Source organism: Octopus bimaculoides, chromosome 14 (genome assembly GCF_046866305.1).
Source record: "Octopus bimaculoides isolate indiv1 chromosome 14, ASM4686630v1, whole genome shotgun sequence".
NCBI classification, from domain to species: Eukaryota; Metazoa; Mollusca; class Cephalopoda; order Octopoda; family Octopodidae; genus Octopus; species Octopus bimaculoides.
In genome coordinates, this window is record NC_142941.1 from 56,019,021 (window position 1) to 56,037,589 (window position 18,569).

The 18,569-nt window shown below is 39.4% G+C and overlaps 1 protein-coding gene across 2 annotated transcripts in view; it reads left to right on the forward strand.

Annotated features, from left to right (window-relative positions):
* The window catches only part of LOC106874412 (alpha-1,3-mannosyl-glycoprotein 2-beta-N-acetylglucosaminyltransferase), a 156,110-nt gene that overhangs the window by 109,301 nt on the left and 28,240 nt on the right, over positions 1 to 18,569 (forward strand). For both annotated transcript variants that reach the window (XM_089363002.1, XM_089363003.1), the window contains exons 2-3: positions 3,730 to 3,868; positions 7,982 to 8,099. In XM_089363002.1, coding sequence (XP_089219128.1) covers positions 3,773 to 3,868; positions 7,982 to 8,099 — 214 coding nt within the window. In that variant the 5' untranslated portion in view covers positions 3,730 to 3,772. The remainder of the gene's footprint in view (positions 1 to 3,729; positions 3,869 to 7,981; positions 8,100 to 18,569) is intronic.

Consider the following 18,569-nt stretch of genomic DNA (forward strand, 5'->3'; position numbering starts at 1 on the left):
TCGGTTTTGGATAAAGTGTATAGCTTGATTAAGGGCAATAGATCTGGGGTACATGAGTATCCGTTTGGCTGCTGACCTTAATGCCATATGGTCCCTCAATCGGGGCAGTGGGGCTAAACTGGTCAGGCTACACAGCTACATCACAGAAATAAATTCCAGGAACAACAATGTACTGGCTGAACTGATAAGGAAGCCCTTATATCAACTGCTTCTCAAATTTTATTTTATTTCTTGCTCTGGTTTTAAACCCTTCCGCCATCCTATCACCACCATTTCTTTATTTCATTTCATTTTATTTTATTTTATTTTATTTTTAATGCACTTATAAAATAATCAGAGAAGAGTAATTTAATTCCATGTACCTGTTTGAGGTGACTACCACAGGACTACACTTCTACAGGTAGATATTTGACACATTACTGCCTGACCTAAGCTATCAGCCCAAATTTTAGCTCGTGGCTTGCAACCCAATTCCAGTTGTTGTCGTTGTTGTTGTTGTGATCATGGTTAACTTGAAGTCTATTGTAATATTCTCTTCTACTCTTGGCATAAGGCTTGAAATTGTGGGGGAGGGGGCCAGTAATTAGATCAACCCCAGTACGCAATTGGTACTTAATTTATCAACCCCCCCGAAATGATGAAAAGCAAAGTCGACCTCGGTGGAATTTGAACTCAGAACGTAAAGGCAGATGAAATACCACTTAGCATTTAAACTGGTCGTGAATTTAATGTGCAAGTGGCTGAGTACTCCATAGACACGCATAAACACACTCACATGTGATTGGGAAGCAAACTTCTTAATCACTCTCCCATGCTTATCCCAGAACCTATTTTCCCACTTCACTCTCTGCTACTCTGAATCTGTTTGGGTGTCTATCTGTCTCTGCCTAACTGGAATTCTGTCCTATGTAGCCCCTAAGAATGAATCTTAATACCTATCTTCCACCTTTAGTAACCCCTAACACCTGCCTTACATCCTTCTTAAACCCTACCAGTTGTCCTCTATCATTTTTCAGCCTAACACCCGTCTTCTGTCCTTCTTAACCTCTGTCTTCTTAAAACCCTTGTTAAGACCCTTACACTTTCTTGATGCTACTCAGGAATGTCTGTATTATTTTAGCTCATGCACAAACATGTTTCCTTAGGTTTTTGCTATTCATGTAACAAACACTCTACATGCATATATGCACATTCACATACCCACTTGCACAAATGCACATCCTTACAAACAAACTCACACGACAAAATATATTTTCGTATGCAGTTATAAATTTTTCCCAGCTTCTTCATAACTACATGTTCATGTGTGTATAATATATGACTGTACGCTTGTCATAACTATCACTTCTTTATTCAGTTTGCCTACCTCTCTCTATTTTTCATACTCAGATTTTCTTTTTCTTTTTCTTTCTCTCTCTCTCTCACAAGTCTAGGACACTTACTACCCCATGGACAATAACCCCCAAAGACAATTACTCCTGAGGACAACAGATGATTCAAAACTTCTTAATATATTGGAGAAGGGGTAATTAACCAAGGGGGTAGTTGTCGTTGGGGAGTGTTGTCCTATGGGAGGTAATTGTCCTGATATGCTCTCTCTCAAACACACACACACGCACATTGAATTTGCATTTTATATTTTCAAACAAAATATGACTGTGTGATAAGAAGCTTGCTTCCCAACCACATTGTTTTAGGTTCACTCACACTGAATGGCAAGTACTTTCTATTATAGCCCCAGGCCAGCCAAAGCCTTGTGAGTGGATTTGGGAGAAAGAAACTGAAAGAAGCCCATCATGTGTGTGTCTGTGTGTATGTGTGTGTGTGTGCATGCATCTTTATGTCTGTGTTTGTCACCTACGACCACTTGCCAACTGGTGCTGGTTTGTTTATGTCTTTGTAACTTAGTGGTTCAGCAAAAGAGACTGATAGAATAAGTACTAGGCTTTAAAAAATAAGTCCTGGAGTCGATTCATTTGACTAAAAAATTCTTCAAGGCAGTACCTCAGCATGGTCACAGCTCCAGTATGGTCACAGCTCCAGCATGGCTATAGTCCTATGACTGACACATCCAAAAGATAAAAGATATGTATACATATATAACAAGCAGACTAAATTTTTAGGAAAATCTATAGAAGAAATCAAAGCAGTATTTATACTGAGGAATAGTGTTTAACGCCACCTGAACACAGGTGTTCCCTAGGAAGCAACCATACTGCTAATTTAGCCCCAGGGGGACACCTCCTCCTGCTAGTTATTCAGTGTACTCTGCACTCAATTTATATTGCAGGTGAGGAGAGAACTCCCTACTATTTTAGCCCAGAGGGATGTCCTGCGGTTAAAATAGCAGTATTGTTTATTCCTAGGGAACGCTACGATACATATATATATATATATATATATATATGTTCAAAAATACAAAGTGTATATTCAATATAGAGCAAAAATATAAGGTCTTAAGGTCCTGGGAGGGTAGAAAGATAGAGTATTTCTAATGTAGTGTTCAGCCCAAGCTTTAGTCTATCTACACTGCCTAATATCGAAAATCCAGACTAATATCAAAATTATTCAGGTAGAAAGAAATTCCTGGTTTCACTACCATAAAACCATTGTGTGGGCTTAGCAAGGAGTAAATATAATCCAAATAAAAAGAGAAAAAAGGACTTTAAACACATCTTTAAAGATCAGTAACGATTGTTTCTGTTCCAACTCTGCTTTCAACACCAGTTCATGCAAAAATTCCGAGCGAAAATTTATGTAATATTTGTGGTTTCAAACATTAGAGTGGCACTTCCTCAGACCTGCATCAAAGGTGCGCTCTGACATTAAAGATGTGTTAAAGCCTTTCTGTGTCTTCTTATTTGGATTCTGCGTATTTGCTATGATTCACTCAATCACCATCAATTTCCTGTTGTGTGCAATCCTTCAAGTGACAAAAAGTCAAATCGAAATGTATTGAGTACTTTTTCTCTCCTTCATGTACAACCAGTGTGTATATGTGTGTGTGTGTGTGTGTGTGTTTGTGTTAAAGAGACAATTTGTGATTAAACTAGGATTGGTTTTCATTTTCAGATATCAGATGTAAACGTATATTTTTTCCTTTGTTGTCTTTTGTCTTGTTTCTTTTCTGTAGATAGGTCAGGGAGATGAACAGTCATGTTGGTCTTATTGTTTTTTTTTTTCTATTTTCTTCCTTGATATCTTGCACTTACATTGAATCATAATATAGATGTGTGTGTGTGTGTGTGTGTGTAAATGGATCTACACGTATGCATATGCTTATATGTATAGACACTCATACATATGTTTGTAGACATGTTTATATGCACATATATATATATATATATATATATCTTTATATACACTCATACACAAACAGATACACATATAGTTATGTATGTGTATGTGGTATATGTAATATATATTTACAAACATTCTTATACATATATAGAAATATGTTTATATATATATATATATATATATATATATATATATATATATGTATACCCACACACACACATATATGTAAACACAAAAGTGTGTGTGTATACATATTTGCACTTACATGCAGTTCAACTTCCATTTCTCTCATTTTATATCAGTGTTTCTCTTTTTCGTATTAACCTCTCAATGTTTTTTGTTTTTTGTTTTTCTACCTTTTCCTCATTTCGCACCAGTTTCAACCAATCTTCTATCTTTCTCTCTCTCTTTCTTCCCCTTTTGTTGCAGAAAAGTCTTTGAGGAGAATGCTGCAGAGATAGGTAACAAGAGGATGCGCCATAAGCACGTGGTGGGCGTGGTCATCACCGTGTTCCTCTCATGGAACCTCCTGACTTACTACGTCCTTGTGTCTCGTCAGCACGGAAAGGTAAATCTCTTTGCGTTGTTGTTTGCGGTCACATCTTGACCATACTGTCAGATGAAAAATAGAAAGAAAAATAAACAAGAAGTTTTAAAAACAAAAAAATTGGATGTATTGGTTGCTAACTGAGAGTGGTTTGGCCTGTGGATGGATGGATGGATTGACAGCTGACTGGTGAGTGGAGACATGGGTGAGTATGTGGATTGATGGCTGGCTGGCTGGATGGGTGGGTGCGTGTGTGAGTCTGGTTGAGCAGATGGATTTTACAGTCGGTTGATAGGGATACTGGCTGGCTGTTGTCAAGACAGAGTGACAGTGATATCTTGATTGTTCGTGACTGACAAACTGGTAGATAGACGGAAACAAAAAAATTGATTGATACGTTGATTGATAGATAGGCAAATAGACGGTGTTGGCAGGTAGCTAACATAGGCAAACCGATGGATAGACAACACGATAGGCTAATAGAAGGACTCTCATCAATTGGATAGATTAATTGCTAGTTTGAGAAACCAATAGATGGATTGACAGATACATTGACAAAGTGATACACAGGCAAATAGCTAACATGATAAAGCAATAGACAGACTGATGGATAAACTAACACAGCAGTAGAAGATAGATTTATTGGCTTACAGTCAAACTAAGGGACATGCATACCGATTGATGAAGTAACATATTCCAACACACACACTGGTTTACTTTTCTTGAAAAGAATTCCTGTTAATTCTTTGAAATTTTTTTCCTCTTTTTTTTTTAACTGTATGCAAATTTTAATTTTTGTGTAAATTTTATCTTCTGCTTTGATTCTATACATTAGGTACATTCCCTTGCGTTTAACTATAGGTTCTTCATGCAGAAGGCATTTCTTTTATTGTCTTTTACCTGTTTTAGTCATTAGACTGCGGCCATGTTGGGCACCGCCTAGGAGAGATTTTAGTTTAGATTTCTTTTAAGCCTACTACTTATTCTATCGGTCTCTTTTGCCCAACTGCTAAGATGCAGGGATGTAAACAAACCAACACAGGTTGTCAAGCAGTGGTGATGGACAAACACAGAACACAGAAACAAAGATACACACACACACACACATGTATATGTATATATATATATATATATATATATATATATATATATAAAGTCAGTAAATAGTGGGGTTGTGTTAACCGCACGGGAGAAATAATAGGAAAATGAAGAATAAGGCAGAATGCTAAATTGGAAGCATGTTTTAATAAGGATTTCAAATTGGAAGCATGTTTTAATAAAGAAGCAAATTTTCAAGAAAGAGAATGAAAATGTTTTTTACAAAGAAGTACAAAATGAAGAAAATAATATATAAAAAAAATAATATATAAAAAAATAACTATACCAATACATTATATTGTCTTTGAGCTTTTGAAGTTCAATGGTAGTTCATGTATGTAATGGTTGGAAAAATAAGGATGCATGAGAATTGAGAATTGTGTTAGGTTTAAAAAGAGGTTAAAAGTTTGTGTTAAGGAAGTGTGGTGTCAAAACAGGAAGTGTGTGTAAGGGGAGACAAATGTTTTTAGTTGGAGTTATGAAGTCTTTTTTAACAGGAAGTTTATAGAGAACAGACATAAACTTCCTGTTGAAAAAGGGTTCATAACTCCAACTAAAAACATTTGTCTCCCCTTACACACACTTCCTGTTTTGACACCACACTTCCTTAACACAAACTTTTAACCTCTTTTTAAACCTAACACAATTCTCAATTCTCATGCATCCTTATTTTTCCAACCATTACATACATGAACTACCATTGAACTTCAAAAGCTCAAAGACAATATAATGTATTGGTATAGTTATTTTTTTATATATTATTTTTTTATATATTATTTTCTTCATTTTGTACTTCTTTGTAAAAAACATTTTCATTCTCCTTCTTGAAAATTTGCTTCGCAATGAAAGCCCATTAGAAATCTTTATTAAAACATGCTTCCAATTTGAAATCTTTATTAAAACATGCTTCCAATTTAGCATTCTGCCTTATTCTTCATTTTCCTATATATATATATATATATATATTCGGTCATCCCATAAATAAAAGTCAAAGAGAGTATGGGATAAACTACCTGCATCAAGTTGCTATGAGAGCAGGTAGTCATTTTACCTTGTCCTTATTCTTTGTGCAAGTTTTGAAGAGTGCAGTTCGATTTTAACAGTTATTTTTTCAAAGCTATAAGGAATGTGACAAAGGAGTATATTCAGCACATTTTGTTTTATGAGTTCAATAAAGGCAACAACGCAATGGAAACAAATCAAATTGAGCTGGCGCATATGAAGTGAAAGCCTGAAGGCAGGAACATGGGAGATGGACACAAGAAGTGTTGACGGTTGGCAGTCAGGTCAAGAAAGAAATGAAGATCATGGCTCTGTGGTTAGAGCATCAATTTCACAATCATGAGGTAGTGAGTTCAATTCCTGGACTGGGCTATGTGTTGTGTTCTTGAGCAAGACAGTTTATTTTGCATTACTCCAGCACACTCACCTGTAGAAATGAGTTGCGACATCACTAGTGCCAAGCTGTATTGGCCCCTTTGCCTTTCCCCTGGATTACATTGGTGGCAGGAATGGAGAAAGGGGGCTGGTATACATGGGCAGCTGCTGGTCTTCCACAAAACAACCTGGATTTGTGCCTTGGAGGGTAACTTTCTAAGTACAACCCATGGTCATTCCCGACTGAAGGGACCTTTACCCTTTATGTATATATATATATATATATATATATATATATATATATATATATTGATATTTATAATCAATAGGATATGTAGTTTAATCATCCCTGCCAGTTAACATTATGAAATCAGTGATGTTGGTGTGGGTGGCGGGGAGGGGATGCGGGACAATTAATCATGCTCTCTTGATGTAAAACCAAAATGTTCTCTCTCCGATTATAATCCAGGATGGACTTAGAGATTGTTAAAGATAAGGCTAAGCCTTATCTTTAACAATCTCTAAGTCTATCCTGGATTATATTTCACTTCATTTGCAATTACCATCATGGAGCTGCCGTTGTGATACATGCTTCAGGAAAAATAAAAAATAAAAATTTTTAAAAAATGGGATTTTGTTTTTAGAAGCAATACCCCGTCCCAGCTTCCTTTCTGCTGTGATATTGAATCAGCATAATGCATTGTTGTTGTAGTTGTTGTTATTCAGTTGTCTTTATTTTATTGTGTACATTGGTTGCATTGCTGAACACCTTTTTAGTTTCGTGTTCTCTATCGTGCTGAGCGTACTTGATGTAACATGTGTGTGCAGTGTTTAGTTATGCTATTTTCTGTGTGTCATTGTCATCATAACCTCCGTTTCAACATCCCTTTTTCCATGCTTGGCATGGATCATACAGAGTTTGTTGATGCAGATATTCTATGGCTGAATGCCCTTCCTGTTGCAGACCCTCGCCTATGGAAATCGAAGGATGCTAGTGGAGGAGCAATGGCCCAGCGGTTAGGGCTGCAGACTCGCTGTCATAGGATTGCGGTTTCGATTCCCAGACCGGGCGTTGTGAGTGTTTATTGAGTGAAAACACCTAAAGCTCCACAAGGCTCCGGCAGGGGATGGTGGCAAACCCTGCTGTACTCTTTCACCACAACTTTCTCTCACTCTTACTTCCTGTTTCTGTTGTGCCTGTAATTCAAAGGGTCAGCCTTGTCACACTGTGTCACGCTGACTATCCCCGAGAACTACGTTAAGGGTACACGTGTCTGTGGAGTGCTCAGCCACATGCACGTTAATTTCACGAGCAGGCTGTTCCGTTGATCGGATCAATTGGAACCCTCGACGTCGTAAGCAACGGAGTGCCAACAACAACAACGATGGTTACACTCATTTATGACTCTTACGCAATGTCAGTGCAAGGTGACAGTAACACACACACACACGCATACACACTCACTCACTCGCTCACTCGGTATCAGGTGGGCCCAGGCTATAATAACAGAACTGAACCTAAAGGTTTTCTTTAATAAAAAAGGAATTTCATATTTTCTTTGTCCTTTCTTTAGACTTAAAGTAGCATCACCATCATTGCTGTTGAGTCTGTTTGATGTTGATTTCTGAACTTGCTTTATCTTCTCTTTTCATTCCAAGATGGATTCACCAGAGACCATCCGAGACCGGTTGAAAAAGATAGAGGAAGACATCCACCAGCAAATGAACGAGAACGAAAAATTACTGAGGCAACTCCAAAGATACAGAAAAACGTCTGGTAAGGAACGGCTTGACCTGTTTTGCTTGTCATTTTTGTCACTTTCTTGTTTGTTTATTTGGAGAGAGAGAGAGATTGCGGGATGAGGACTGAATGGAAGAGAGGATGGAGAGATAGAGAACAAGAGGTTGCTGAAGACCAACTCTTTAAGATGTCTGGAATCTGCTAAGAACAAGCTTAGCAGTTTTGTTTCTTAATCTTGTTGTTTTTTTTTTTTTTTTCTGTGTGTCATGATAGATCGCTGACCACTACACACATTTTTTTCTCTCCTTGTTTCTTTCTGTTGAAGAGCGTAGGCTCGAAACGTTAAAGACTTTCTCTATTCCCGAGCGTTATACTAATACATCTATTTGTTTTCTACACCACCTGTCTTCGCCTGTTGTTTTTTCGTGAATTCTCCCTATATATATATATATATATATATATATATATAAATATGTATGTATATATAGTTCAGTGATTAGAGTGCCAGACTCACAATCATGAGGTAGTGAGTTCAGTTCCTAGACTGGGCTGTGTTGTGTTCTTGAGCAAGACACTTTATTTCATGTTGCTCCAGTTCACTCAGCTGTAAAAATGGTTTGCAATGTCACTGGTGCCAAGCTGTATCGGCCCCTTTGCCTTTCCCTTGGACAAAATGGGTGGCATGGAGAGGGGAGGCTGGTATGCATGGGTCACTGCTGGCCTTCCATAAACAACTTGCCTGGACTTGTGCCTTGGAAGGGAACTTTCTAGGTGTCACCAGGAAAGAATCACTGGATAGGTTCTAAGGACAAAACCAACCAGCAGGAGACGGAAGGGTAAGCCACAAGCAAGATGGTCAAATAACATCCATGAGCTCAGTTGGTCTCACTTATGGGATCCAACTGGATTAATTAGAGGCAGTTGCTTCTAACAGGGCCTGATGGAAAGCATGTTTGAAGACTCTACCCCTACAACCCTCACAGGAATAAATTAGTGAAGAAGATGGGATAAGACAGATGTAGTCTAGCATGCTGGTGTGAAGCGGCATTACCATCCAAGACGTTGGAACACCACTACATTGTCGGATCTACTTGGAACCTCGTTAGCATGCCAGGCGAAATGCTTGGCAGTATTTCGTCTGCCACTATGTTCTGAGTTCAAATTCCACCGAGGTCGACTCAGCCTTTCATCCTTTCATCCTTTCAGGATCGATTAAATAAGTACCAGTTAGGCACTGGGGTCGATGTAATCGACTTAATCCCTTTGTTTGTCCTCTCTATGTTTAGCCCCTTGTGGGCAATAAAGAAATAAGAATGTAAATAGTTGCTAGGGGTGGGTGGGGAGCAGTGAAGTGATTTTTTTTTTTTCTTTTACGCTTCAGCAGCTGACTCTTGTTTGGAATATGCTTGGCTTCATTTTTCATCCTCTTGACAGTGTGAGTCAATAAAATAAAATACCAGTCAGACACTGGGGGCGATGTAATCAATTACATCCCCCGCTTCCCATTAATGGCCTTGTGCCAAAATTAGAAAGAATTATTATTGTTATTGTTAACATCATCATTGTCATCACCATCCTCGTCTTTGTGAATATTCAGTATAGATTTTCATCTTTGTGGCTTTGTTGGAGTGAAATCAATGAAATTAGTTGTGGCTCATTATTTAATCAAGATAACGAGGTTTTAGTTTCTGCTGGCTAGCATTTGTTGTTGCTTGTTATATTTGTGCATGATGTATTAGTTACTGTTGTCAGGGATGCTTACTCTTGTTATTACAGAATTACGGTAATTCATTCTTACGACTGTACACACATACATTCCTCTAACCGCATACACGCACACGTGTACACACATTTATACGTGCAAAATACATTCACATACATTTTATATATATATAAATATAGTTGTGTGTGTATTTTTATACATATTTTTATACATATGCATATTTATCTACACGCACACAAGATACAAGATATGCATACATTCATAGTGACACTATACATTCAGGTACCTTATATAATGTAGGTATATATATATATATATATATATATATATATATATATATACACATGCATACATTTTTTTTACACATGTACAAATGTATCATTATTATATGAAACATACATGCAATTCCACTCCATGTCCTCTCCAAAGTGATATGATTTTATACATACATGAATGTATAGTGAATACCTTCACACACACACACACACACACACACATGACAGGCTTCTTTCAGTTTCAGTTTATCAGATCCACTCACAAGGTCTTGGATCTATTGTAAAAGAGCTTTGCCCAAGGTGGGACTGAACCTAAAAGCCACGTATTTGGGAAACCAACTTCTTAGCCACACAGCCATATCTACACCAACGTATTCATTCAATCACTCTCACTCCTCGCCCATTGGCTAATCCACTCGCTCTTTCATCCATTTACTCAATCCGCCCACTCATCCCAATCCACTTGCTCATTCACCCATTGACTAATCCACTCACTCATTCTCCCGTTTACTCAATCACTCATTCCCTCACACACTGTGTAGCAAATGGAATAGTGAATGTGTTTCTTAAAGTCAATATAATTTTACTCTGATAGCCAAGCTGATGGGAGATTTCTGTTCCTCCTTTGCTTATATATTCAAATAGATGGACATCAAAATCCTCTTCTTATAATCTAGCATCAAAACTCTCCTGTTATTTTTCTAGCATTAAAATACTCTGGCCATTTTTTTAACATCAGAATACTCCTTTACTCCCATCACGTTTTTGTCAAGTAAAAACATGAACTCAATGAAATTAGATACGCAAGCTTATATATAATGTCTTTGATGCATTATCTAACTTTATTCTTTATTTTCTGGTGTGGAATGGCAAGGAGGAGGAGACAGAGAGCAGGCTTTGGAGCGTTAATGTAGCACATTCTGTGAGAATCTGATACTCGTCATGCTGGAATCTGTCCGCATGCTTCGATATTTATCAATCATATTAAAATATTATTTATCAATATTTTGTTTTGAAGGCTTTGTTTTTTTCTTTTTTTTTTTTCCTTTTTCTTCGACAGATGTCACTTCCAAAATTTGACAATTTTTCATTTTTTTTTTTTAGTTGTTTTGTTTTATTTTCTACTCAAACACGATATAACGAAAATTTTAAAACGCAACACCAGTGTTGTGTAGTTTCCTCTTTCCACCAAAACATTAGCTATGGCTGGTTCTTCGTTATTGTTGTCATAAAATTTACCATTCATCTAGTGTGTATGATGTCTATTTTAGCATCAGTGTTTCAGCAGCGGCTGCCGCCGTTCCGTTTCTTTAGATTTTAGTTTTCTGTGCTGTTGGAAATTCTAACCTAATCTTTTATGATGCTACTTCACATAATTGATTTATTACTGTGGCTCTCCTCATGTTCCAGAATGTCTCAGGAGGAAGGAGGTCTTTTTTTTTTTTATTCATTTATTTACTTGTTTATTTCATTTCTTTGAGGGGTTTTTTTTTTTGTGGGGTTTTTTTTTTGGCAAGCCAATAGTTGTTAAAATAAACAACTTTTTAAACTGTCCTGTGATAATTTTTGTGCTGCAGAGTTGTTTAATGTTTGATTATTTCTGTATCTAGATGAAAGGTTGTTGTCATCACTGTCACCATCATAGCTTCTTTTTCATCATCATCATCATCATCACCATTATCAGCCTGTTTTGTCATTTTTTTTTTTACCTGTGGGCCCCTTTAGTTCCTATTTCTCTCAGGTGGGCCCTCCTAGCCATCCAATTTTTTAAAAAAATTCTTATCATATTTTTATAATTAAGTATTATAAAGAATTGTGTAAAAGAAAATTATTTAAATATTTTGCGTATTATAGAAATATAAACCAGTTTATTGCAGATAAATCTGAACATAAAAATCTTATATGGATCACAAAGGATCGTGTTGACCCTAGGCAAGAACCACTGGTCTACTCTACTGGAGCTTCTCTACAGCCCTAAAGTAGTGATATTTGGTCACAGGCCTTTCTTTAATTCATTGAGTATTATCTTATGTAGAATTATCATCATCATCGTTGTTTAATGTCCACTTTCCATGCTGGCATGGGTTGGACAGTTTGACTGGGAACTGGCAAGCCAGAAGGCTGTACCAGGCTCCAATCTGATCTGGCAAGGTTTCTACAGCTGGATGCCCTTCCTAACGCCAACCACTTCAAGAGTGTAGTGGGTGTTTTTTACGTGCCACCGGCACAAGAGCCAGTCAGGCGGTACTGGCATTAACCATGCTTGAATGGTGCTTTTTATATGCCACCGGCATGGGAACCAGTCAGGTGGCACTAGCATCGATCACGCTCGAATGGTGCGTTTCATGTGCCACCGGCACGGGTGCCAGTCAGACGGCACTGGCATCGACCATGCTCAAATGGTGCTTTTTACGTTCCACCAGCACAGGAACCAATCAGGTGGTACTGGCATTGGCCACACTTGAATGGTGCTTTTTACGTGCCACCAGCATGGGAGGCAATCAGGTGGCAGTGACATCGACCATGCTCAAATACTGCTTTTTATGTGCCTCCGGCATAGGAGCCAGTCATGCGGCACTGGCATCGACCACGCTCAAAATGATGCTTTATAGGTGGAAGTATTGTTTTCAGTTGTGTTTGTTTGTTTATCTGTGGACAAGATATCTCAAGAACCACTGGATGGATTCAGATGAAACTTTCAGGGATGTTTGCTCTCATGACTGGCATGAACTGATTAGATTTTGGGATTGATCCGGTACCGGACAAGGATTCTGGATTATTTTTCCGGTTCTTTTTACTTAATTTTTGAGATTGGTTGAGTTCATTTTTAGTATTCTCATTTGTGAAAGTGATCAAGTTCATTTCAAATATTCTCATTTAAAAAATCATCTCTGGCTAATCATTGAGAGGTCATTGGTGTTGCCTTGGTGGAGGTTTGCGCTTTCTGAATGCTCCTGTTGTTACTAAGACGACGAGCTGACAGAATCATTGGTGTGGTGAACAAAATGTTCAGTAGCTTTTCTTCCAACTCCTTATGTTCCTGAGTTTGAATCCTGCTGAGGTAAAAAAAAAATAAGGCAGCAGTCAAGAACCTGTATCAGTTGTGATCAACTGATCCCCTATTCCTCGCTAAAGTTGCTGGTTTTTGTGCCAAAATTTGAAAACAATCATCATCATCATCATCATCATTATTATTATTATTTTTATTCTCTGTAAACAATGTGTGGTTGAGTAATTTGTTGCCGTCATCAATGCTGCACATCAGAGTTCAGAATCATTAAGAGCAAAAAACAAAACAACTATGACTTAAAATTCCATCCATCTTACCTACCTACCTACCTGACCAACCGACCAACTGACCGACCAACCAGCCGATCAACCAATGAAAATTGATTTTTGTTTTCTTTTTTCTTCTTCTTCTTCTTCTTCCTCTTTTCCTTTCCTCCCCCATTCTTCTTATCCTCCTCCCACTTCTCCCCCATCGTTCAACTCCCCACCACCACCACCCCCACCTCCACCTCCACCAGCTATTTCCCATCCTCCCCGACCACCACCACCACAACCCTCTTTTCGAAAATTGCCAATTAAGTGATTTGTTAAGGATAACTTCCTTTCATGTCTGAAAAGCTGAAAGTATGGCGACTATAGTAACGCCATACAACCATCGCACCCACCCCACCACCCCTACCACCACTACCACCGCCACCGCCTTCCATTCACCCCCCCCCCACCTTCACATTCCGGCTAACACCGCCACCATCCGCTACGTGCAGCAACCACTATGCAGCGAATGATGATACTGTAACGTTACCATCTCAGTCTCTATTGTGCTCGGCCCCCTCCCCCACCCACACACCTCTCTTCGTCACTCCCCTCCCCCCTCCCCCTGCCATCATCATCATCATCACTACTGCAATTGCTGCTACCACTGTCATCACCATTGCAATCACCACTACCATCATCATCATCATCATCATCATCATCATCACCACCGGCACCATCACCACTACCACCAACACCATTGCCACCTTACCACCTCCACTACTACCGCTACCACCACCTTCACCACCACCATCACTATCAAATATGAACACCACTACCACTGTCGCCAATACCGATGTGGTCACCGCCAACACCGCACCAGCATTGGTACAATAAATACCACTACCACCACCACCATCACTAACAGTATGTCCTGATACTACTGCCGTCACTGCTATGCCCATACTACAATCGCCAACGTCACTATTGACACCACCCTGATACAACCGCCAACACTACGGCATCAACACTACAATACTGTCTCTACCATCACCACTATTAATGCAAAATTAACACCACTACTGTGTGGTGTGTTACATGTACTACCACCATCACCACTACGCTACGCTCACCAGTGTCACCACCAACACCACCATGATACATTCACCAGCACCACATTCTCCAGCACACTACTATTACTGCTACTACTACGACTACTACCACCAGCACTACTACTACTACTACTACTACTACTATTTATGTATTCACTACATGTACTACAACTGTGCTGCGCTTGTGAGCACCACACCATGTAACAATCACCCACACCACTACCACCAGTACCACCACCACGCTGTCATTAGTGTAATGTCATCACTACCATTGTCATCAATACAATAGCATCACTGCTGTCGGTGGAGCACAGACCATCGTGAGCCAGCAAAGTAGCCTCTATGTGGTGGTTCTTCTTCCTGGAAATAGCAGCCAAATATCTGTAAAAAAAAAAAAAAATCACATCTGATCCTGCATTTGCTGCTCGTAGGGGGAAAGGTGGGATCATCACAGCCGGAATGCTTTTGATCAGAGCTCTGTTCCGATGTGGCTGACCTGGGTTAAACAGCATCGATAATCACAGAAACCACCATCGCTTCTATCATCATCATCACCACCATTGGTTTAATACCAGCTGTGTCATCTTAGATTCACTGTTCTTGCCCTTACGACCACCTTTCGTCCCACCCCCACTAACTTACCGGTTACATTCAACGAGAGAGCTCTTACGTGGTTGCTCAGTCTGCAAGATATGGCAGCCAAATGTTTCTAGAATCACATGCTACTGTTTAAAAAGGGGAAGACACTTTTGATAATAGGGAGCATCGTTGCAACTGAAACGCCTTTGATCATAGGCCTGCCCAACCGTGTCTGACCTGGAACTAAACGACAACAGCACAACACTATAGTGAGTTGATTAGAAGCCTGCACATGGTCACTTGATCCATTAGAAGTAGCAGCCAAATATTCCTGATATCACACCTCTGCAGAATAGCTCAGAAATAGCATGCTGCAGATTTTTAAAAATATAACTTAAGGCCTTTTTAAAAAATCAATACTAATGTGTGAGCATCTTGAAAAATGTGTTGTCCATAATTTTGTTCCACAAAAATTACTATTAATAAAACGAGGTAAGTAATATTGGGTTGTCCAGAATGTACGTGCCGATTTATAGTAGCTTACCATTCGACTTATTTGCCATGAAACCACCTCAATTCTGGGAAGAGGGTATTTTCAAGTTAAAGGAAAGATGGAGATGCACTGTGCAACAAAATGGTTCATATTTGGTTGATTAAAAATGTAATGGCAAGTATTTATTGACCTTTTCTTTCCTTTAAAAATTGGCACAAACTTTCCGGACAACCCAATAGATTTCTGTATTTTTGGACAATCTAGACTACCTCAAGAGAAGGGTCACAGAACTGATTAGTACAGACATGCTGCTCCAACTTCTGGCCCATGCATAAGTATGCTGTCTCTTCTCTCTGCCTTTTTTTTTTTTTGTAGTGTTACTATCTCTAGAGAAGGGCCAACCAATTGACTAGCATGAAGTCACTCACACTCATACTCCAGCCTCTGACCCTACATAGGTGTGCTAGCTTTTCTCTATTGTTTTTGTATTTGTAGGGCTAATATATCTAGAGAAAGGTGAACCAACCCATTAACACAGGTGTACTCTCCTTTTTGTAGCACTACCTTAATGGTTTCTACTCCTTGAATCTGGCTCTACTCATGCTGACCCTCTTATCTCTCCTTCTCTCTTCACCCTTTTCAATTTGACACCTGCTGGCAAAATATGAACAGGGAAAGAGTTGTCAAAGCACCTGGGAAAGTCCCTCGAGAATTTCTTTCTTACCTGTGTTTTATTTGTCACAGGTGTTGACTTGCAAAGGTTTAAGTGGAACCTTGATAATGTCAATCTTATACTAGTCTATGAAGGCTAGAGGGCACTGTCCCTTCCTTCAGACCCAGCAAGTAAAAAAAAGAAAGACTTTGAAACAGGTTTTTATATTTATAAGTGCAACTGTAATTTATTTTATTTGATCTCTAATGTCTCCACAAAGTCAAAAAAAGCAGACCATATTTGGGAAATGTTGTTTTGGATACAATATGGCTGAATAAAAGAAGGGGTGGGCTCAGCTGGACCGTCTTTGATCAGAGTGCTTAGATTTCAACAGGATAGATGAACATCACAGCTGGATCCATAACTGCTGCCACCACCACGACCAGTGACTCCAGGATGTGATCTCTTGATTTTGCCAGAAATAGCAACCAGGTGCAGGCATGGCTGTGTGGTTAAGCAGTGGTGGTGGTGGTGGTGTTGTCTAGACTCAAGTCAGCCCTGATAAAGCAGACAAATAATTGAAAGCATTCTAGCTGTTCTTTTACAATGGTGTCGTTTTATATCCTGTCTTCATTGGCATTGTGTACCTAGGACTACATCATCTATCGTGTCCCTTCTTTGCTGATTATGTTGTTTCGCTGTAGGTCAGCTCCAATCAAACAGATCAGCAGAGCCATGATCAATAGCAATCCAGCTGTGACGATCATGTCTTCTTTTACAGACACAGTGTACCTAGGACTACTTCATCTATCGTGTTCCTTCTTTACTGATTTCATTGTTTCGCTGTAGGTCAGCTCCAATCAAACAAACCTATAGAGCCATGATCAAAAGCAATCCAGTTGTGACTATCATGTCCTTATTAGGCATAGTGTATCTCTGAATACTTTATTGAACGTGCCCATTCTTTTGTTGTTGTTGTTGTTATCAGTTTCCAATGAACAAACATGCAATCAAAAGTAATCCAGCCATGGCCATTTCATCATATTTTGTTTATCAGGCATAGTGTATCTTGGATTTCATTATCAGTGTGTCCTACCATTCTTTCTAAGTCAGCAGGATATGATTTGTGGAAGACTTGGCTGCTATTTTTAGCAGCTCGAGTGACCTCATAGAAACTTCTTCATTGTCGTTGCTCGGTTCTGGGTCAGCTCTGATGATTCAGCAGATTCAGAATCAAAGATGCTCTAACCATGACCACTCCATCTAATGTTCAGACAGTGTTGTGTGTGTAAAGCTGTTTCAAACAATCTGTCCTTCCTATTTTGTAAAATAGTTGGGAGTGATGCTAATGACATATCACTGCTATTTCTAGCAAGTCGGGTGACCATTTAGAAATGTTCTCACTTGTTGTCGATGCTTATGCGGTTGCTATGGTAACAATTAATACAATAGTGACAATTTGATAATGATGGTAATAGTGTTAGTGGGGCCGGTGGTGGTGGTGATAGTATTGGTGGTGGTGGTGGCGGTATTAGTGGTGATTGTGGTGGTAATAATGGTGGTTGTGGTGGTGGTGGCGGTGGTAATGGTGATTGCGCTGTGGTGGCAGTGGTGATGATGATGATTTTGCTGGTGGTGGTGGTGTTGTTGTTGGTGGTGGTGGTGGTGGTGTTCCACTACAACATGAACAGGAGCACAAAGAGAAACAATAGCCTTAAGTACAAGAACAACATCAACTACCACCACCACCACCACCACCACCACCACCACCACTACAACCATCATCATCATTGCAGTAATCTGTTGCCTTAATTCTAGCATAAAGATTGAAATGAAAGGAAGCCTGGTGGAATGGTATGGGTTGATGGGAGCTGCAGGGAGGTGGAGGGAGCAAGGCAGGGCAGCAGGGGGTGGGGGTGGGGAAGAGGCTGCGTAGTGGCGGTGGTGCTGGAGGGGGGTGGGCGGGGCGGGGATGTAGGTGACGACAAAACAGATAATACTTACAACCAATTGTGTTCTTTGAAGTTTTGGAGTATCTCAGATCTTCCTTAAAATTGATTCTTGGATGGTGAATGGCTGTTGTTGTTAATGTTTGGCTTCGTAGTGATTGTTGTGGTGCTGATGCCGGGGCGTGGTGGTGGTGGTGGTGGTGGTGGTGGAGATGATGATGGTGGTGGTAGTGGTGGTGGTGTTAATGTTGGTGTAATGGTGATAGTTGTGGTTGTGGTGGTGGCGTTAATGTTGGTGTATGGTGTTTGTTGTTGTGGTGGTAGTGGTGATGTTAATGTTGGTGTAATAGTGATCATCGTGGTGAAGGTGGTGGTGTTACTGTTGGTGTATAGTTGTTGTTGTGGTGGTGGTGGTGGTGGTGGTGTTAATATCCATGTAATAGTGATCATTGTGGTGGTGGA